The sequence below is a fragment of the Uranotaenia lowii genome, chromosome 3, assembly GCF_029784155.1.
Source record: "Uranotaenia lowii strain MFRU-FL chromosome 3, ASM2978415v1, whole genome shotgun sequence".
Taxonomy (NCBI): Eukaryota; Metazoa; Arthropoda; class Insecta; order Diptera; family Culicidae; genus Uranotaenia; species Uranotaenia lowii.
This window is the reverse complement of record NC_073693.1, coordinates 129,741,998-129,764,634: the sequence shown is the minus strand read 5'-3', so window position 1 is coordinate 129,764,634 and position 22,637 is coordinate 129,741,998. Positions and strand designations below refer to the sequence as shown.

Below are 22,637 nucleotides of genomic sequence, written 5' to 3'. Positions count from 1 at the left end.
GTTATTGCCTTACTTTGTTCGGAATATATGGTTCTTTGTAATGACTGTTCTTGAAACAGGTTCGAAAACAAACATTGAACATTTCCTTGTAAACAACCTTTGATTTCGAGGTGAAAAAATTTCACTTAAGATTCAATTGTTTTTTTTTTAATTTTGTTAGCAAATTTTAGAATAAGCCAAGTATAGAACAGATGTTACATAGTTTTTTTTACCTTCTTCGACGTTTTGCTATATTTTTTCTACAATTTTCACACATATCAATTGAAAGTTATTCCAGGTGGCTGACATTAATGCTACTCCTCAAGATTTCAATGCCGATAACGTTGCATAGAGTGTTCAATTATGTCTTAGCAAGATTTAAAATGAACAGTTTAAACACAATTCAGCAGCAAATTCAATTTTTTTCACTTTGATGTAATTTATAGTCTTATTTTACAGTGAATTAATAATAAATAAGATTCCAGTCAATTGTGCCCAGTGATCGAATTTTGGATCGAAGTCTGATCATTAGCTTCAGCACAAACTGATTTGTGATGATTTTGACCACTATTTTTCAGTCTTTTGCAAAGTTTCCAAAGGAATTTGCAGGCTTCACATGTTTTCTCAAATACGATTTGGTATGGGCCCAAAAAGTTTCAATCGGTCGAGGACCATTTGGCGGATTCATCTCATTCGGTACGATCTGGACTTTGTTGGATTGGTACCAAGCCATCGTGTCCTTTGGAACTGATGGGAAATCAGGCCAAAGCAATGCTGTGTGATCATGCTTGCAGGTTAGCGACAAGTCAGGCACTCTCGAACGTATTCATTGTGCCACACTTACATATGGTTTGAAAAACTATTGCATTTTCACCGATTTTTTCTGTAAAAGATTATGTCTCCGTCTAATCAACACATTGGCCATCCCGAACATTTTAATACTGGTCACCCGGAAGCATTTTGTAATTAAACGTACAATAGGTTTCGTCGTCGATGATAACGCACATCGATTTTCCATACAGCAGTTGATCATATAATTTACGAGTTCTTGGATTTACAGAAGCAACTTGTTTTTGACACCGCTTCTTCTGCGTCTTATATGTCTTAGTACTCATTTTAAGGGGAAATCACTTTTTTGGTCACACCCCAAACTGAGGAAGTCTTTCTATTGGGGTAAGCACGCATGACTTTCCGGTCCAAAGTTTTGTCCACCAGACCCGGTTTCGTCCATTTTTTTGTCCACCAAACTGCTTTCCTTTCCATACTTCCAAATCGCATTTCGAACCGCTTCAATGCTTACTTCTTCCATTTTCGCCATCTGGCTCAGCGAAATTTTTGGGAAAGTACACCATGTGTGCTCGATATTTTTATGTTTTTCGTAGAAAATGCTTCCTCTTTTCACGAAAATTATGGAACCTGGAGCTTATGATACACAGAGTTTTAAGTTGAACTGTAAACAACAACACACAGCAAAAATAAGTTGTTTGAACATCATCCGAAGTGTGCAGGGCTGTATCAAAATTGTGCTTAGGCACATTGGGACACCCTATTGTATTTCATGTTATTTATTGAAGTTTTTAAAATGTAGTACGAATAAAAACTTAAAATTTAAATTCATTTATTTATTTAAAAAAAATCATACAAAAAAATTAGGAAGCTTTTGTCAAAAGTTCTTCCAAATGTGACAAAAGTTACCTTCGAAAACAATAATTCAGAAGGGAAATTAAATTTTCAAGACAAATAATCATAAATCTGGAATAAAATGAGATTAAAAATATAGAAATATATGAGAGTGTTTTTTTGATAATAATAATTTTATATTGATCATTCAGTGAATTATGTGCTTAATTTAGTCAACTACAGTTACCTTTTTTTCAAAACTTAAAAGGAAGCAGAGTGTACAAATTAACGCAAATTTCAATAATGATCGAAAAACTAACATTAATTTGCATTATTCATACTTATGCTTATGGAGAGAGCATTCCAGATTGGCTGGTTTGAAATTGAAAGGATTTTTTTCTTCACTTTCCAAATTTTTTCAAATTTCAGCAAATTTTGTTCCAAAAACTGATAGGTATTTTGTATTTTTTTTTTAATTTTGACAAATATAAGATAAAGTTAATCTTTCCCCCGTAAAAGCCGTTACATTTTTTTCAAACCAGGAGAAAATACTTCCTTATCAGAACATAACTCCTGAAATATTTTTTTTTATTCAGTAAATAAGAGAAAGTGATGTTAGATGAATTCAGATTCTCCAGATTGATTCGGACATGCCCGGGTTTTCAAAGTAATGTGGACAATTTAAAGCAAACTATGGTCTAAATTATGATTGATCGAAATTGTTTTTTTTTAGGTTTGAAAAGAGATTTGAAAGCCTGGATAAATAAAAAGAACTTGGCAGCAAATACATTTTCCTTGACATCGAAGAAATGTTTTCCTCTGAATCAAAAATGTACTTTGATTCAAAATCTCAATTCCCTTGAATCAATAACATTTTTGTTTGATTTTATAACATTTTCCTTCATTTCCAAGTTTTTTTGATTTTAATTGGAAATCTTTTATTCATTGATCTAATTATTTTCTTTCGTCTCTACAAAAATAGTTTCAAACATATTTTATTGAAAAAATGTAATGAAAAATGAAATTATTAATCTTAAGTTTTGCAACTTCGTTTTCATCCTGGACCAAATTTCCAGAAGTCTACCTGTAAAGAAGAGAGGAAAATAGAAAACATTTAAGTTAACATGACACAAATGAATGACAAAAATACTTTCCCTAAAATCATTGAATGAAATGTAGAGAAAGTAATTAAGCAACTTTAAGGTCGTAGTGTAGCAATAAATAATATTGAAGGTACTCACTTTTAAATATGCTAACATTGATCTGCAGACAAAATGTTGGCCAACAAGCGGATTAGATTCTAAACACATCTTAAACCGTGAAAATTATTGCACCTGTCGGTTTGGTGTTTGTACCCTTATTGGACAACTTGGAATTTTGCAGCTTCCAATTCGATACCTTCCTAAGAACCAATCGTCGTCGACTGAATAGTTGACATAAAACAAATTTAAAACTTTAATAGTTCACTTCAGATAAGTTTAAAGGAAACTCGCCAAAAATCCTCCCCGGTGTTGAGAATTTTCCGTTATAATGTTTTCCATCGTGGTTGGATTTTTATTTCATTGATTTCAAGTACAGTACATTAATTCAAAATTTGTGTACATTAACTTAAAATTAAAAAAATTAAAAAAATTTAAATAAAAGAAATTTAGATTCAAAGAACACTAGAAATTTGATTGAAAAACGTATTTCTTTTGTTTCATTGGCACTAGTTTTTTTCGGCGTGTACACAACGTTTGCTATCTTTCAGATGCTTTTGGTACATTTCATTGACTCTCATCCGCATTAGAGTGTCATTTTGACACTATTGCTACTTTGAAGGGCTTGTAGCTTTTTTCAGAAGTTTCAAAATACAAAAATTTCTTCGGGGTCCCTAAATGAATTGAAAAGTTCATTAATATTGCATCTTTACTTTTTTTGTGGACGAACCCTGGAAGCCTGGACTAAAAAACATTTTTTTCCGACTAAGAGTTTCAATTTGACGCTCCAAAAGTAAAATCTATCTAAGTCGTTTGAATTATAATTAATTTCATAAAAATGATTTTACGTTTATAATTTTCATATTTTTGTGAAATCTCACAGCGTAAATTGTTGCACCTCACTAGAATGTAGATTAAATTCCCTTTTCAATGAATATACTTTTGATTGGTCCAAACAAAGTAAAAGCACTGAAAATCCGGGTGCAACCTGACAGTGGACCACAAAAACAGATGAAATTTCAATTTGTAAAAAAATTGCGCAAAGTCGTCAACTTTGAAAAATTCCAGTAAATTCAATTTTTGATGCATCAAAAATCTAAAGACAACAAAATGTTAGAATCAGAAAAAATTTTGTAGTCATATTTTTTTAAAAATTCTACCATCGCTCAAACAGTTTTTACTAGCAATCGAATAAAAAGTAGGTTTTTCAGAACATTTTTTTAAACTTTTTGTGACCCTTTCATTAAAAAAAAAGTTTTAAAAAATATTTCCTGGCTCCATGATGTAGACATTAACTTCAGCTTTCATATGCATAAGGCAAATATTTTTTGGACGTGTAATATATGAACTACAGCTGTTTTCCTGAGGCATGTTTTTTCGGATTTTTTTTTTCTTTCATGCTGAATAATGAGAAAACTAGTAGCTTAAGGTATATATAATGTTGTAAACATATTCTACTGACATTACAAGGTTTCTATTGATATAAGTTTTGTTTAGATCGGTTGAACACGCCAAAAGTTGTAACAATTTGAGCTTGTAGTGTCAAATTGACACTCCTAGTGCTGATTAGGGTAACAAAATCTAATGCGGATGAGGGTTAATGAAATTTATCAATTTTTTCAAAGGTGATGGGGAAAATGCCAGATAAACATAGGAAATCAAATGAAAAATAAAAACGAAGAACAAATCATGAAAAGATACAATTTGAAGACTTTTCCTTATAAGGGTTGAACAGAGTATACGTCAAAAACAACTGTTTTAAATGGTTTTCAGATTTTCCTAGATGTTTAGTTTAAGAAGTAATGTATTGAGCAACTTTATAAAATCAAGCTATTTTTTGAAAAACTAACAGATATGTACATATGTATTAACTAACAGTTAAAATTACTACAGTATGCAATAGCAATTTTGAATGGAAAGTTTTTATAGATGCCGTGAAAGTGACTTATCTCATACTATGGCGACCGTTAAAAAAATTAAATAACCTTTCGAGATGTTTACCGTTTCTGGTGTGTTTCTAACCATGGGTTGATCAATCTAGGTATTTCAAAAGCCGCCGTGCTTTCTCTTTAAGTTTTGTTTAATTATTTTTTACGGTCGCCATGTAAGGAGAACAGTCACACTATAAACAGCCACTGTGTTTAGCATGATGTTACACTATTTCCTTAATAGAATAATTTTTTAATCTGTATACTACTCGTCCCAATAGTTTCTTGGCCCCCACTGGAACTTTTGCTCACACAAGCTCTGCTCGTTTCGGTAGTGTCGCAAAGTGTATACACAATATTTTTTATTGTGCTGAGACATCGTCAGAAAAGTGGTGCGGCATCTCAGAAGAAGTAGTAGCAGCAAAAAAAATAGCAACAACAACAACGGTGGCATTTGCAATGCTGCAAAAACTCCGTGGGTGTGTTTATTATATCGTGTGTATATTTTTTTTTGTCGGTCTTTCGGTTGCTCTCCTGATACGATGTTCCGATTCAGTGTTTCGGCATTTTGAATTTTGAGTAAGCTGTTTTGCGTTTTTTTTTGTTTTATTTCGTTCTTCTCCAAGGGTGAACCCTCTTGGCTTGACTTGGCTGCTCTAAGGAGCTGTGGCGTGGCCGAAGATTTTCGATACGATAGAGTCTAGCCAAGTCGGTTAGTCAGTCAGTCAGTATTCGGTCGACTCTCTTGCGTCAGGGCAAGAGCAGCGGACAGCGCACTTGAACCATTCACCAAAAATCGAATTATTTTATACCAACAGTATCTCATCATATCGGTGCGGCATTGTGTTGTGTATTATAAAATTATTTCTCCTTACAAGAGCAATCAATGGGGCGGTGAGGTGTGAGCGAATGTTGTTGTGAAGAGCCTAATGAAGATAAGATGAAAACGGAATGTGTGCTACGAATGATGGAATGGAACCGAAATCGGTGTGGAAGATAGAAGAAGTGATCCAATGAGATATGATTACAGCTAATCGACGGCAGTGAAATGTGCGCTTGTTTGTTATCGATGCACTTGACGAGAGCTCGCCTCGTAGAGCAACGCAGAAGAAACAACCAAAAGCATTATATTGAAGAAAAGAGCAAATCCCAAACGTGCGTTTCTGTTTCTCTTCTTTCTGTTCATCAAATGAATGTGCTGCAGAATGATATCATCAGTCGCATCCGGTTTTTCAGTGAAGTTTTTTTTCTTAATTTTTCACCACTTCTTTCCTCTTTCTCTTTTTATGATGTACTTTCTGAGTACATTTCTGAGAGTACTTACGTGTGTGTATTTTTTGATGGTGAAGGCCAGCCAGCATAAGATTGCCATTAGGAGGTTAGGTTACTTTATGGGGTTTGCTAACGAGTGTTGAAATATGTAGAACACAATATCCTTGAACGTCAAATTAGAGGATCACCCGAGAAGCCTTACTAGTACACCTTGAGCGTGTTCTATCCCTCCCTTGGGGTGAATTTTGAATTATTTATGCTCGTGATTCATGACCAGAAATAAAACCAATTCATCAGTGTTTAAATTTTTAAGATGGTTCATAAAAACTATTTCTAGTAAATCATGGGAAAAAATTAACTGAAAAATTTTAGAACTGATTTTAATTCTGCTATGTTTCCAAAACAGAAACTGCAAAAGTAAAAAAACACAGTAGAATTTGAAGAAAGGCAAATAAATTCCATCAAAATCAGTTGAAAAAAATTCGGAACGGATAATCGAACCCGAGAGATAATCGAGTCAAAAATTCTCCATACGAAAACTATTATTTTACTTATTGTGAATGTGAAAAAAATGTATTAAATGCTTTTTAAACGAAAACATTAAAAAAAAATAAAGGTACGCGTGTGAGATTTTCAATGCAGACGAATGTGGACTTTAGTTGAAAAGTACATTTATACTTCAGCGTGTGTGTCAATACATAAACTATCGGCTTCAGGAAGAAAGGGCAATAATGAACGGATGACGTTCAGGCACTTCAGTAATGCTGATGGTTTGTTAAGATTCCGCTAATGATGATCAAGAAAAACTACGTCTAAAACGCGTGGATTACTTGTACATTCTTTAAGGAGTGAAGATGTTTGTTCACTAAATAAATTACGGCTTTTGTAGAAAACGGTAAACTTCCGATACAAGCGTATTACTAAAGCTTAGTTCTTTTAGAAATGGGACACTTTCATTTGCTAATAGCTCGTTTACTAGTAATCGGACATTCAAAACTTTGATAGCGTTTTGTTGCCTGTAAAAAGTACAATCCGACCTATTTTTTTTCAAAATTTAAAATTTACGCGTTTTGGAGATATTTACGATGCAAGAAAAAAAGGAAAAAATAATTTTGCACAGTTTCATTCAAAATCCATCATTATAAAATTGATAGCTGACAAAACCGTTGATTATTCTTAGAATTAATGTGTGTGAGTGGTGGAAAAGTATGCAAATACTGTCAAAAATGTCCACAAAGTTCAAATCAAGCATTGAGGTGAAGCATATGATCGGCAACTTCGGCTAAGGGTCCTCAGGGAGCTTAAGTCTCATACCAGCATTTTGAATTTTCAATAAGCTAAAAACTAAGGGTAGATCGCTAAAATTTCAAAAATTTTGATTTTCCGATACGCTGAAAGTGTTGCCTGGTATTGCGTCATTCAAACCTAACCACATACGACAATTTCATGCTAATTCCACAGCTTGTAAGCTGTATAGCCGGTTCCGAGGCTATGGGACAGATGATTTCTGATGAACGAAAAAACTTATGAAATACACTATTTTAAATAAATTCCAGCGTTTGAATCCTATACCATGTCTGCTTGTGGCAAGGTCCCGTGTATATTAAAGTATGTATTTTCTGGTTATTTGTATAAAATATAATGATTTGCCAAAATTCTGCTCCAGTGAAAAAACAGCAATTTTCTAAACGTAAACTATGATTTTCGCTGTTTTTAAAAGCCTAAAAAGAGTAATCTTTTATGTACCCTTCGCAACCTACGATCTTTACTAACCGATTTTACTTCAAGTTCAATCTCTTGATGATTTTACTTCGTTATTGCCAGATTTTGCCAGCAGAAATTCCATTAAAAACGCTCATAAAGTGGCTCAAAAATAATCAAATTTGTTAATTTCGAAACAGCTGGATCCAGCAAATTGCCCCCAGTTTCTTTTAAAAAATAAGTATTGGTCCAAAAAGTAGCAGAAATTGAAGGAGGAGGATGTAGTCACCTAAAATACAGATTAGACGAATTATAAGTTTGAAAAACTGATAAATATAATGTCTGAAAAAAGTGTGCGCTGGCCGATGGGAGGTAACAAGAGTAAAGTAGAACTTATTCTTACAAAAAACGATAAATATTTTTTTTCAAATTTTTTCATGAATTATCATAAAATTATTTTCATTTGCTTCATAGAAAGTATTTAGATCAAACGGAAGGTTTTTGAGATACACGCATTCGTAACTGTCCCATTTCTAAAAGAACTAAGCTTTATTCAGCCCACTGTAAAGCTGGAGATTCCTTGGTTCAATTGGATGGTTCAATTTCACCCTCAAATCTAAAAGCACTGCTCAAGCCGATGAATCATACATTATTCAGATGATAAAATCTAGTTATCGGTAGAAACTGATACAAAGTTTTTCGAATCGTCCTGGAGAATTTTACGACAGTTTTTAGCATATTTACATCGAAGATTCATAGCCAATGCCCATGGGCCATGGCAATGGCAATGCCAACGGCATTGGATTCAACACAATGCAGTTCCAGCGTCTTCCATTTAGAAATTAGGAAAATTACTTTACAGAAAAGAAGATTTCAACGACGAGGACGATATTCCGCGGGTGGGGGGCGACTCATATCAATTCAACAATATATAGTTGATGGAACAGTTATCAACACTTTTCGAAAAGAAGACGTTTGAATGATGGATGATGATGGTGAATGGTGAATGATGAAGAAATTGGGAAAAGTGATTTTAATTCCAATTCTTCATTCTTTGAAGGTTATGATACATTTCAGAGCAAAGCCTTTAGAGAAACAATTTTGGTTGCTGGAATTGTGCGGGAATATTAAAGAGAATTTTTGTAACTCCAAGAACAAATATGCTTGGACTGATGATTTTGTTGCATAACTTTCTTTCTTTTCCTTAAGTTGCAATGAAGCTTTCTTCCAAACGAAAAGTAAATTATTGATTTACAACGTAAATAGAATTGCAAAAAAAATTGAACGGGTAATCGAGTTAAAATACACGGATAATCGAGACACCGGATAATCGAGTCTACGTAGAATCGAGTCCAACATGTACAATCATTTGAGGGCACTGTGTACAATCAGTTTTTTTTTTCTTTCAGGCTGATAGTTTCAGCTCTTGTTTTCGATATAACTCTTGCAAATTGGTAAAAATTCATCAAGTGAATGTTTGCAGTTTTTTGACAAAACTATAAAAAATCACAAATATTTTGAAAATAAAGGTATCAACTCTATTACCAACTTTCCCAAAAACCGCGAGTAATTTTGATTCCTGAGAAAAAAGTTATAGAAATTTTTTTCTGTCAATATTCAGAATTGATAGAAACATACGGGAATTTTGACAAACCAAATGAAGTCTTTGGTATTGCTTAAAGCATAAGTCAAATCGTTTGACAGTCTTTATTAAAGTTGATAAATGTCTTAAAATCTTCAATATCATATACATAAAAACTTTCTTGAGGAATAGTTGAAATCTTATCTACACTTTTTTAAATTGTGGAATTTCACTTTTAAAGCGTTGTTTTTCTAAAACTAAAACACCTAGGCTAGATATCAATCCTTGATCGAATGAATGAAAGATAATAAATAGGTTCATAATCAGTTTTAGGTTTTTATTTAAGGCTTCCCGATCGATATTCCTAAAAACTGAAAAAAATCAAAATTTTCATACGTCTGATCACCAAAACTAGAAGTGATGAATATAATATGAGAAATAATTTTAAATTGGAATGCCAAAATCAGTTATTAAAAAATAGACACCAAAAAGGCGACTGCTTCCTTGAGTTATCAATTCAGATTTTACTAATAATTTTAGCTTATGATTTGATTATTCATTTCATGATTTCTCATAACATGTTTTGAATTCGCATTTTTCATACTGAATTATAAATGCCAATCCAGATTTGTATTTCTCATTCTAGTTTGAGTAAAAAATCTGATTCTGAATTCCGAAATTTATTTGTTCTTCTTAATAAGACTTTGAAAAACAATTTGAGGTCAGATTTCAAATTTGATCATTGAAGCACAAGTGTGATTCCTCTCTCGAATATTTTATTAGGATTTCTTACCATTTTCGTCCAATTCCAATTTTTAACGATAATTTTATTATTTTGTTTTATCTTGCTGCAATTTCTTGCTTTTGATTTTTGATCATTTGTTTCAAACATAAAATTTCGGAATCTCGAATATAAAAAAAAAATTCCAATTTTCATTTACTTAATTTTCCTTTTTTCTAATCCTTTCCAATTGCTCTGATTGATTTGAGTTTTTTTTTATATTCATCATATCTAATTTTTCGTTATATTTTTTCTGATTCTAGTTTCGGAATTTAATGCATGATGATACCTTGATGATTTGATAGTTGATTCTTATTCTTAATTTCTAACCTGAGAATTTATATTTCTGAACTAATATTTGAAAGGGAACCGACCATTTTCATTTCTGGTACGACTTTTAATTCTTCAATGATTTTTATCCTGATTCGGAATTAAATCTATTTTCTGAATCAAAGCAATCGAAAGATTTCCTTTAATTGAACAACGGTAGTCTATATTTATTGACATCTGAATTATTTTATCTGATTCTGTTCGAGGTTTTCTAAATTTTTAATTCCAGATATTCAATTTTTTCCTATACCGATTTGTTTCAAATAACCTCTCAGTTTGAATTTAGAATTAATTATCTGTCCAAATTATGACTTCTTATTCTGATTACGATTTCTTATATTAATAAAAATTGGTGTTCAAATGTCCTTAGCATTTTCTAAGCCTCATGCCGACTGATTCCCATTTCAAATTATGAAATTAAAATCTTAAGTTATACATTTTTATTTTTTAAGCTAAAGCCTGATTATTAATTTTGATTTTAAAATTTGAAGCTCAATATTTAATCACGATCCCTCAATGTTAAAATTTGTAGATTTATGAGGAATTTTAAATGTCTTATTTTGGTTTTGTTAATAAATAGCGTCTTTTATTTCTCATTACAATTCATATTTCTGCTTATAACTTCCGACCTCAGTTCTGATTCAGAAGTTGTATTGCATTTTTGAAAACTTGATACAAACGAGGATCAGTTTTGTAGCAAAATAAATCTTCTTAAGATCTTTACAGAAATTTAAAAAAAAAACAATTAGGTTCTCACAAGACGAAAATATTATAATTTTTGAGCACCGGAAAATAAGCTCTTATTATTGTTAAACCATCTTGATCTATAATGTACGTACTCATGTTACACATTATTCCTAAATTTTCCAATCATTGATTTTTTTAATTTTTCATTTTAATCAATTTAAAAACGCGTTTTACTTTAACTTGTTGACTCGGGGCGAACAGAGGAGCATTTTCTGCCGTAGAATCTAGCAGCGAATTCAACTCGATGAAGTCAACTGAATTATAAAGCTACAGTTTGACTAATTTACATCTGTCGATTTATTAATAAGGTGTCGGAGAGGTAATCAGAAGATTCGAGTTCGATTCCTGGTCGGAGCGATTTTTTTTTCCTTAATTTCAAATGATACTAGCTGACCCGGTGTGCTTTGCTACACCTTCAAAATTTAATTGAAATTTACAAAAAAAAATTTTTTTTTAAGTAATCTTTTCTGTTTTCAAAACCTGTACTTAAATTTGTTTTCCAATCATTATTTTGTATCTAAAATCATCCTGCACCTATTTGCATCCCATGCAAAACATCGTTGTCCGTTGAACATTTTCTGAAGGAAAGCAAGTCATACGATGATTCAAGAAAACAGTTCAAGTTTGGTGAAAATGTTGATGAAATAATTTGTGATAATATTGAGTTCATGAAAAACCTTGTGAAGTTTCTTAAAGAGAATAATATATTTATTTAAGCAAATTTAATGTACAGTTCTTAAGAGAGAATAAAAGCTAAAAGCTAAAAACCCTCTTAAAATAAGCATACAACAACAACAATATCTAAAATGAAGACTCTGTATTTATTTATTCATAAGTTCCTAAATTCTACCGAAATAAACGTTTTACTTGTCTAAAAGCCAAATGTGGTTCCATTGGCTTGATCACTTTCCAAGTCATTAAAAATATAATTATGAGAGTCTCCCTGTTTAATAAATCGAGAAACCATTTCTCGTACCTCAATCCCTTCTATGCAAAATTTGCTCGAACGTTTCTCTTTTTTCAAGTTCCACTAAAAAGAAAGGATAAGTACTTACGATAGCAACTTACTATCTTCTTCAGTTAGCGTTTTCGATTCGATTCAGTGAGTGTTTTCTATCGAAATCGAAAACGCTCACTGAAGAAGATAGTAAGTTACTATCGAAATACCGTAATCTGAACTTTTGTTATACCGTGATTGAATTATAGGGAATCTTTCGATTACTTTGATTCAGTGGAATTATTCAACCAAATAGGCTCACAACACGTCATAAAAAGGAGAAGTCTTAAATTCTTATTTTCATAAACTTTCCTATGACAAATTTGACCTCATTTGCTTAAAATATTATTGCTTAAAATATTATCGCTTAAATTATTTTTATCGAGTAATTCAAAAAATTGTATGGGAGCCCCTTCCCCCTATGTTTCTCAAATGAAAGGTGGGAAGAGCTTCAAACCATCTTGGAAATATTTCGTTCATCCAAATACCCTCGCATGTCAAATTTATCACTCCTCCTTGATCAGTTATCGAGTATAAATATGTATGGCCCCCCTCCCCTCTTCCTATCCTCCCAATTCAAATCGGAAGGAGTTTCAAACAATCATAGAACCTTTCCCCATATCCAAATATCCTCCCAAGCCAATTTGGATCCATTTGCGTGAATAGTTATTGAATTTGCAATAAAATTTTTATGAAAGCCTCCCTTTCAACCTCCCCACTGGAACTACCATTTGCTTGGATGGTTCTCAAGTTATGTAAACATTTTTTTTTTTGCCTTGGAGACCCCCTTCCCCCCTTTCAGGAAGAGGCAGGGGCTCAAACTATAATAGAAACCTTATCTTGCCTCAAAGGCACCCACCTACCAAGTTTCAAGAAAATCGGTTCAGTAGTTTCCGAGTCTATAGGAAACAGACAGACAGACAGACAGAAATCCATTTTTATATACATTAGCGTTCAAAAAAGAGTGAAATCGCGTGAAACAGCGCCCTTGCTTCCAACTTTAATAAGCTGCGATTTCTGTCTAAATTGATACTTTTTCATGGAATTTTCACAAAATCAAGTTCAACTATCCAACTATTTCTTCACAAAATTTTAAGACTGTACTATGACTGAATAAAAAAGAAACAGCTATTCTCGTGAAAAAGGAAAATTTGATACTGCTTCACAAAATTTGCTGTATTTTAGAGAATTTTCATTGAAAATATTTGAAATTTGACCAGAAGATGTAAAACTGTTTGATCTAGTACCTAGCCGAGTTTCATCAAAATCGGTGTATGAAATCGCTTGTTCGGCGACAATAAACCTCATTCTAAAACCGGTCTTATTTTTGACAGCATCAATCGATTTTCATGAAACATTATTAAATCTTTTAGCCAAAATTCAAATATTTTCAATGAAATTTTTCAAAAATACAGCGAATCTTGTGAAGCAATATCAAATTTTCGCTTTTTCGCGAGAATAGCTTTATCTTTTATATTCAGTCATAGTATTTACAGTCTTCAAATTTTGTGGAGTAATAGTTGGATAGTTGAACTAGATTTTGTAAAAATTTCATGAAATTCGAAGTTCTCGCGCTGGTAATTGGCCACCTTGCCAACCAGCGACGATGAAAAATTCATCAAACACCTCGGCAATCGGCAACCCTTTCTTTTGTTTTGTTCTGACACTTGCAAGATGTTTGATAGATGTCTGGTCAACATGAAATGTCGTCAGTGATGTTGCCGTCGCTAATGTTGACAAAAACTCCGATTTGGGGATTCAGCGACAATACTGTTTAATTCTCTTTTTCCACTCATTTCTTCCAATTTGCGGTTTTCTTTTTATTTAACGTTAAATGTTTGCATAATGTATGGGCCCTAAGCCTTTTAAGCCAACGGTTATGAGAGCAAATCTAGGTTACGGCATACATAGATCTTAGCCATTATATCTTTGAAAGATGCACGCTTAGTGTTAAAAATTTAGATCTGTAAAAAGGCATGAAGTTTCACTGAGATTTTATATGTGTCTATTCGTTGAAAAAAGTGCCTTAACTCTTTATGTGTGTTAAATATATAAATAGTTTTCTCTAAAGTGAGTGAATTTTAGGAATTATGTTCGTCAAGTTATGTCGTAAGACGGAATACTATGTAAATAAAAAATAAATAAAGTTTTCTCTAAACCGAGAAACCAACCCACTTATAACCCACAAAGTATAATATTTTTGAGTCACGCCTGAAGTTTGGATTTTCACTAAACAGCGCTGAAACTATGTTTAATCTAATCCACCTTCTTACACCACCAATTGATAACACATTTATCGACAACTTGCTCAGTCCCAGTTATCTCTAATTAAAGGTGTGTTATCGACAACTGATAACCACATGTAATGGCTGGAAGCATTTATCAGTTCCTAGCCTCAGTGTCCTCATTAGAATCGTCCGCCGTTCGTCGAAGTCGGAAATCTATAATATCGAAACCAACATTGAAAGTGAATTAGACAAATAGTGATGAAAACTTTACGTTGTTGCATTCCAGGAACTACTTGAGCGAGGACGCAAATGTGATCTCTTGTAGGCCTACACTACATGTGCGAACAATTATTGGCCCTGTTTGTGAATAAACGTGCGCGCCATTATTGGCGAACCAATCACAGTCACGGACTGCGGCAACCATCTTCTTCTTCCTCTCTTCAGTGAATAGGATAGCACGGTTTTGCTTGGGGGAGAGTCGAACGAAGAACGTAATAAATTCTAAATCCAAAGAGCTGACATCATCATCACCGTGATCATCGGGACTGTTTCGAAGAAGTTCGATTGAAAATCCATCCTGCGCAAACGCCACAGCGCCCTGAAAAAGAAGAGCATTCGTCAATCAACGCAAAGCTCACCTTTTCAAAATTGAATACATTTGCCTCGACGAAGAATTTGAAGCAAGTGCAAATTAATTTCAAATATTTCCCTCTTCTCAATTACAGGTTGTAAAAGTTAGTGTCTATGCAAAGTGTGTTTTTTACCTTTAAGATCGAAATTGTGTTTTGTGGTTTTTGAGTTTGTGAATGAAGAATATATCAAAATAGGTAAAATCAATTCAAGTGATAACCCAAACGTGAAGAATCAAAATAAGGTGAATTTTATTAAAACACCTTTAAAGAAGATTTTTGTTTTTTTTAATATACAACACACACAAAGAAGGAAATAAGAAGCTGAACGCACTTAAAAAATACCTCCTCCTACTACTGCTGCTCCTCCTCTTCTCAAAAGAAAATGTCGTTTCGAGTGGTGAGAAGTTCAAAATTTCGGCACGTGTACGGCCAAGCACTGAAACGGGAGCAATGCTACGATAACATCAGAGTGTCCAAGAGCAGCTGGGACTCGACCTTCTGTGCCGTAAATCCAAAGTTCCTCGCCATCATCGTCGAATCGGCCGGCGGGGGTGCCTTCATCGTGCTGCCACACAACAAGGTAGGTGACTCTGTTTGCGAATCTCTATATCGACTTAATGGGTAATCGGATCTTTCGAAGTTTCCATCCGATTTTAGGAACCCGTACACTAAATCGTAAATCGATTCTGGGAAATGCTAGATCAATTTCGTTTTATTTAGGGTACAGAAGCTGGACAAAATTGAAGATGGAGTTTTTTACTGTGTAGAGCAGTGATACCCTTTTTTACCCGTTTTATTCCTTAGACTTTACTAATTATATCGATTTGATAGCATTAGTGGAAATGCACGTTTACCCCACCTTCGGGGAAATATTTCAAATGATGTGGGGTAAAAGCACTGACCATACTGACTGGACACTCGATTCCGTTTTCTGGATAATTTTTCCAACAGTACGCAATGTCGATTCCAGAGTGCGCATCGATCGATTTGAAGAAATGCTTTCCCAGTTAGGAAATGCCACCCAACTTTAAAAATATAACACGCAATTTCTACGATAAAATCGGACTAAACAGGACCTACAGGGCATTTTTGTCAAATTTTTCAGGTTCGCCACTTGCCGTTGGTATTGCGAACCTGCAAAATCTGACAACAAAAAATTAGACAGAAAATGGTTGAATTTTTGTTCTAAGTGTCATGTCAGTGTGGTCAGTGGTAAAATTACGACCATTAAAAATTCCACATTTCTGCATGAAGTCAAGCAAATACTACTTTTATATCAATCTTAGCTTTCAAAAATTTTGTCTGGACGAAGGCAGTCTAAATCATTATCAATCTACGCCAGAGTTTTGAATTTAACTGTTCTCAGTTTGTGATAATCTCAAAATGTACTGCTACCCGACTCGCACTTTACTTTTACTATACAAACCAAAAAACAAACCGACTAAACGTATCCATCAAAGAATTTGATGTCAAAATATTTCGTCTGGAGAATATTTATTTTTAAAAACCTTTTTGCCTTTCTTTCAATACAGACAATGTCAGTGTATTTGTGTGTATTAGTGTGATTTTTTCAATCGTATTTAATTGACTCTAACTGATCTGTAGCTAATGTTTTAGTAGAAGTAGTTCAATTAGAGAGTAAATATGAACTTTCTGATGATTTTTTCAATGAAGTTACTTTTTGACCAACAAGTTGTACACACAAAATTTTCGAGGCCGAAAATTAGCAAAATTTTGCTCAAATTTGACCAGCTAAAAACTTAGTAATCAATTTAGCAATTTTTTTTTACTAAAATTTTATCAAAATAGCGAAATGTGTCCTGACTGAATTTTTACTAATTTTTAAGCAAACAAAAGAGTTTGTTTGCTAAAATTTTAGCAAAATAAAATTTATCCGAAAAAATACTAGAATGTTAGTAAGTTTTAAATTTTAAAGGCGTTTTTGTTTTTTTCTGCAAGAAATGAAGAGAAATGAATGTTCGATTGTGATATTTATTTACACTTAAAAGATTTTTTTTTTTTTTTTTGGGATTTTAAACCAGTGTTCTGAATATCACTCATTTTCAATGAATGTTTCTGATTGCACTTCGCACCTGAACGTACAGCGGTCGGGTTTCGTTATTGATTGCTGCTGGACCTACCCGATCATCGATCGTTCAATTCATCGCTAAAATACAGATCACCTCGCACGATGCTTGCTGTCAAAACAGTGCAGCACCATCATCAAATTGGAATATCACCAATGCGCAATGCATATGGCGAATCTTGTTGGTCTTCGATCAGGAGTGAATGGATCAGGCAGTGAGTGAATGATACATGAAGCCGATCATTAGCGTATTTTGTTTGATTTGATATAAAGCAAATTAATAAATTTATTTGTTGTTATAACGTTTTTTAACATCAGTATGATCAAAATCAAATTGAAGTTGTGTTTGTGAGGGAAAGATGTTCACTTTCGCCGTGTTTTTCAATTTTTACAAGTTCTCTTATTAAAATGTCGTACGTCACGTTAAAACTACTGAGAATTTATGGTGTCCCGCACAACTGTTTGATTTTTCTCGTCCTGCAAAAAATAATTTTGAATTTCATATAATTCAGGCAGATACTGAGTGAGCTACATTCAGAATGGATCAGTTTGTATCTCACTCATCTCCGATATGCGATGTTTGCTGAACCGATGATTCTGAATGATGCGACTCGGTTTGCATAGCTGATAGGAGCGCTGATCGAGATTGCATACCAGCCAGGCGAAGCAGTAGCGAGAGGCGCTATCCCATTATACAATCGGAATGTTTCCAACAGGAAACGCATCCTGAGTGTTTGTTTTGATTGATTTTCGGACCATTGTTTTAAACCAATTGGTTTATTCATCCCCCACTTAAAAGAATTTTGTTATTTTTTCTTAATAAATTTCTAGTCGCCTGCAATGCACAACTACTCATCGTGTCCCATCGTGCTTTCAATAAGATTCTTCTTATGAATCCAGAACTGGTCGACGCATGCGATCAATCATAAGCTTAGATGTTTGGCGTTAAGTAATGGATGCTGAAAAGTAAAATTAGGAATTAGAATTTGCCCGTTGCCTTTTGTACATTTCAAACCAAAAAATTTAAAGACTAAGTTTTAAATTCAAATATAGAAAACAACATACCAAAAAAAATTCAGAGTTCAAACAATTATCATGGATTTAATTGAAGATTTCCAATTTGAAAATAAAGACATTAGTTAAAAAACCCACGTTCACCGTGGTGGAATTGGCTAACGCGCCGTTGTACCGAAGCGGAGATTGCAGGTTCAAGTCCTGTCGGTGAGCCGTTGTATCTTTTTCGAAATTTTCATGATATTTACGGCTTATGTTCTTTCGTTCTTTGATAGTTCATGTTTCTCTAATTTCTTTCATCACATATGAAAATGTGATCATTTTCAGGTACAAAGATGTACCAAGCGATTTCATAACATCAGTATTGATTTCACTTTTAGAAATTAATATTGCTACATTGAATTGGATTAACATTTTCGGTTTTAACAATTTCAATTATTCAAAAAAAAAACCAACAAATATAAGCAAGGTAACCTTTAAAATTAACATTCGTCAAATTGGATGAAAAAAAAAATTAATAAACAGTGCCACAAGGGTTAAACACTGCTACAAAAAATAAACTAAGAAAAAAACCGGATTTATATCTCAGAAAGGTCAGCAGGTATGTATGTACTTGTATAACACTCATGCTTTTTAAATAAACTACCAACAATCCTTCCTTACCTGTTACTTGGTGGTGTGTTTGCTCTTCCTATGGCATTCCGGTGGCTCCTCCTCGGTTAACTAAGCCAATTTTTGATTAGCTTGCTTGCTTGAATCAGGTTGCACTTCCGGAATTCAATATTTCTCAAGGACACCTATTTGAACAATTAAAAAGTAAAATAATCAAGAGTTTTAACTGCATTCATGTCTTATTTACCACTTAATACTGGTGATATTCTCCGTACGAATCAGAGGGTATTGAAGAATGGCAGTCCGCCCGCAAACGTTAATGAGCCATCACACTTTCGGGTACAGCACATGAATTTCATTCTCCTCTATTCCGATCTTCTTGCTGAACTGTATCGAGTCCAGCCGTACTTCCTGCTGATGCCACAAGGCGACTTCTCAAACTTTGTCTACCTCCTTTAATTCGGAATATTGTTCCGATTCGGATTCCAGTTATCCTAACTGGGGCAATTGATGTCCTTTGCGCCGATACCTTCCTGAAAACAAAACAATTGGTTTTAAAATTTCAAGATCATCATCGAAGTTACAACTTACATCAAACTTGCTAGCAGTCATTCGAAACTCTCCATCCGCCGAAGGTTTGTCGGAACGGCCATCACAATACCCAATGGAAAATCCTCCAGGAACCTGCAAACGAGCAGGACACTCGTATTCAACTTTTTAATGGTCCCATTCTCCAGTGCCTTACAAAACCGTTTGGAACGTAAACTTCCTGTAGGTAGAACTGTTTTATAAACACAGCGGCGGCGGCATATGTTGAAAAAGCATATTTACCATTTTATGCGCGCCGGATGATTTCATATCGATAACTTTATCGACTTATCTGGGAAGGTGGATCATGAAACAGCCTTTGTTGAACTCCCCCGAGAACGACAAACAAAAACATCTGCCGGTATAAACGGTATAAACACAATAAGGCATTTCCCCACTTGTCAGACGAACAGCTGAATTCTCATGTTTACATTTTCTCGGCATATCGTGGTAGGGTAAGCATAACAACAACATTACGTATGTTTAATTACCAGATAGTAACGATATGAAATTGGTAATGCAATTGTAGTGGTTTTGCAAGCGCACCTTGGTGAGGAGCGTATAAATTCTTTATTTAATGATTTGTAAATTCATAACAAGTTAAGACATGAAGGTTCGTTGATGCTTTTAATTAAAGAAGTTTTTAAAAGAAAGCATTGAACAGTGCAGATCAAAATGGCGATCAGTTGGTGTTTACATTTTTCAAAACAAAAACAAAAAGCTACCCTACCACAATCTGTCTCAGGAAATACTCAATTCGTTGTTTCGATGGAATTCCGAAACGGCACAAAAAAAACAAACAAAATGCCTGTCGGAACGAAACGTTGACAACGGTTCGAGTACAGACTAAAAGTTCGAGTCCAAGCTACTGGAAATACTAAAATAAGTAGCAAATGGGTTATTTTTACTCAAATCGAGCAATTTGCAAGGCGAAATGAGAAAGTGCTAACTCAACAGTAAAAAAAAAATTTGCTAACAGGAAGTAATGGTGTATTTTTGCTAAGTGGAGCCCCGAAAGTTTTGTGTGTATACATTAGACCGCTGCAAGCTTAGTATGAAAATTTCAAATTATATATTTTTACACCTTCCATACCTTTTTTTGGTTGTTTTTATTGCCACAAATGGAAATAAAATTTTTAGATGCGATTCATTCAGTCCTGAATTAGCGCAACGAGTTTAACTTTCGTTTAGAAATTTCTAGGAATTTACAAAAAAAAATTTTCCAAAATCGCCAGATATGAGGCCTAACTTTGACCCCAGAAGATATTCGATTTTTTTTGTTTCGATTACAGTCGTTTTAACATCTTTATGTCATTCCCGACTTATATCAACGATGCAGTTGGCGGACAGTCATTGACAGGCTCGAACATAGGCTCAGAAAGCAACTGACTTGCCAACTGGCCTATATCACAAGCCCTAGAAGATATTCGATGCTATGCAAAAACAAATTCAAAATATATTTTTTTAATTTTAGCGTTTTTGACTTTTTTCATGAAAGCCTTACATTCTTCTCATGATGCCAAAAAAAGGTTAAAAATAGGCAAAACCAATAATTAAAGACAAACACATTTCAACCTTATTTAAATTTTCTGGCTGATTTAATACGCAAAAATGTCTTCTTCCATACAAATTTCCATACAAAATTGAATCGCGTTGGAATCCGCCAAATCATCTCAAATTTTACACTGATGCTTGGTGACCCAAAAGACATAGAAAAATGCATATGGGGCAGGCTTGTAAGTGGTCACCATCGTTTGAATTTTTCCGGAGACTACCATCACACATCGTTCGTGACAATCGTGGAGAGCGCAATCGTTTGATCGGAGAGCAAAAAAATGTCAAATGAAATATTGATCTTTTTTGTGGTTAGTCGTTTGACTTTCATCCCTCTTGCGTAGATAATCGAGATAATCGTTCCACATTGTTCGACCAACACATCCAAACATCACCCGGCGCTGCAGAGTGGCGAATTTTTTTTCAACAGGAGGGAGTGAATAGAAAAGATTGCATTTGCTTATTAAGTCTGTAAGTTCTGCTGCGTGAAAGAGATAGGCGATGTCGTAAACTGTCGGGAATGATGGTCGTTTGACCATCAAATTATCGCTCTCGTGGACCAAGACACGACATTTCGTTCGACAATCACACAAAGAAGAATGAATGTCGTTTCGTTTGATGGTAGTCGACTGTTCGGCAAGTTTTCGGTCGCATTCCTTTGATGGCACGAACAATGAAACTGATAAAAGCAGGCTGTGCGACTGTCAGAGAAAATGTCGATGGTTTACAAGTCTGATATGGGGGCAAACAGTCATTTTCTCAGCCGTCTAATATACATATAACAAAAATCATTAATTTAAAAAAACATCGAATTTTAGTTTTTGTAAAATATCTCCAAAAATAAAAAGTTAGAAATTATTTTTTTACAGTATCTATCTCAAGCTTGAAGTTGCACGGAAATAGTCGTCAATATCTTAAGCCTTATCTTAAAGTTCGAGGGAAAATGAACGTAAAAACTCTTATTTTATCAATAAATCAAAAACGCGAAACAACTAGCATGTATTTCATAGTGGAGTCAATGGGGAATGGTTGAAAAATGAAATTCCTGTCGGATTCAAAACCTTCTAAAACTCTTTTCATTTTGATTCCCCCGGTTTTCACCGCGGAAATTTCATCATGGCGTGGGATTTATAATAAAAACAGTTCTATCAGGTCTAAGTTATAACAAATTTAGTCGATTGTCCTCCTTCAGCCCAAAAAACAACATATTTGACTTTTTATTACTCCACCACCATTTTTGCATAATGGCCCGAGTTCAGGTCCAACTTAAGTACAGTATTTACTTTAAAGGGAGCTATTAAAGTACTTTGCAGAAAAAACGGTAGCCTTTGGAAGCAGTCTTCTTTGTATTTTCAGCCATTCATCGTTATGAAAGACTGAGTAATTTTCAGTTTCTACAGATCGTTATCCTCCTCAAGAACTAAACATTATTTTTTTCAATTTACTCTCCTTGTTTATCTCCGGGAAATACAGGCAAGACTTGTCAATGAACAGTTTCTGGCTGGAATCCTGATAAGTGACCACTACATATATTTAGAGTTTGTTTGCTGTCCATTACGAAATTTTGAAAATATCTCCCCACAAGCAGTCCAAATATTTTGCGCACGATTTGACCCCCGTGTTTTGTTTATTTTACCGGTGGGCAGCTTTTCTACCTTATTGAAATGAAGTCAGGCCTGTCGAAACCAGTCAGAAAAAATGACTTTTTTTATCACTTCCTCTATTCATATTTTCGGATTGAGCTTGAAAAAAACTCTCACATTCCTCTCTTATTCCTTTCACTTTTA

The 22,637-nt window shown here is 33.9% G+C and overlaps 1 protein-coding gene and 1 long non-coding RNA gene across 7 annotated transcripts in view; one reads left to right on the top strand and one right to left on the bottom strand.

Moving 5' to 3' along the window:
* Positions 1–22,637, top strand: part of LOC129756256 (coronin-1C-A) — a 59,772-nt gene that overhangs the window by 5,845 nt on the left and 31,290 nt on the right. For 2 of the 6 annotated variants that reach the window (XM_055753063.1, XM_055753068.1), the window contains exon 2: positions 15,090–15,576. In XM_055753063.1, the coding sequence (XP_055609038.1) occupies positions 15,379–15,576 (198 nt within the window). In that variant the 5' untranslated portion in view covers positions 15,090–15,378. Of the gene's footprint in view, positions 1–5,418; positions 5,626–15,089; positions 15,577–22,637 lie in introns of those variants that run through there. The other 4 variants (XM_055753064.1, XM_055753067.1, XM_055753065.1 and 1 more) reach the window with 4 other exon arrangements.
* LOC129756257 (uncharacterized) lies at positions 18,593–19,437 on the bottom strand. Its single transcript, XR_008739427.1, has 3 exons — positions 19,300–19,437; positions 18,956–19,241; positions 18,593–18,893 (listed from the first exon to the last, which is right to left on the bottom strand). It is a non-coding gene; the product is annotated as an uncharacterized LOC129756257 (long non-coding RNA).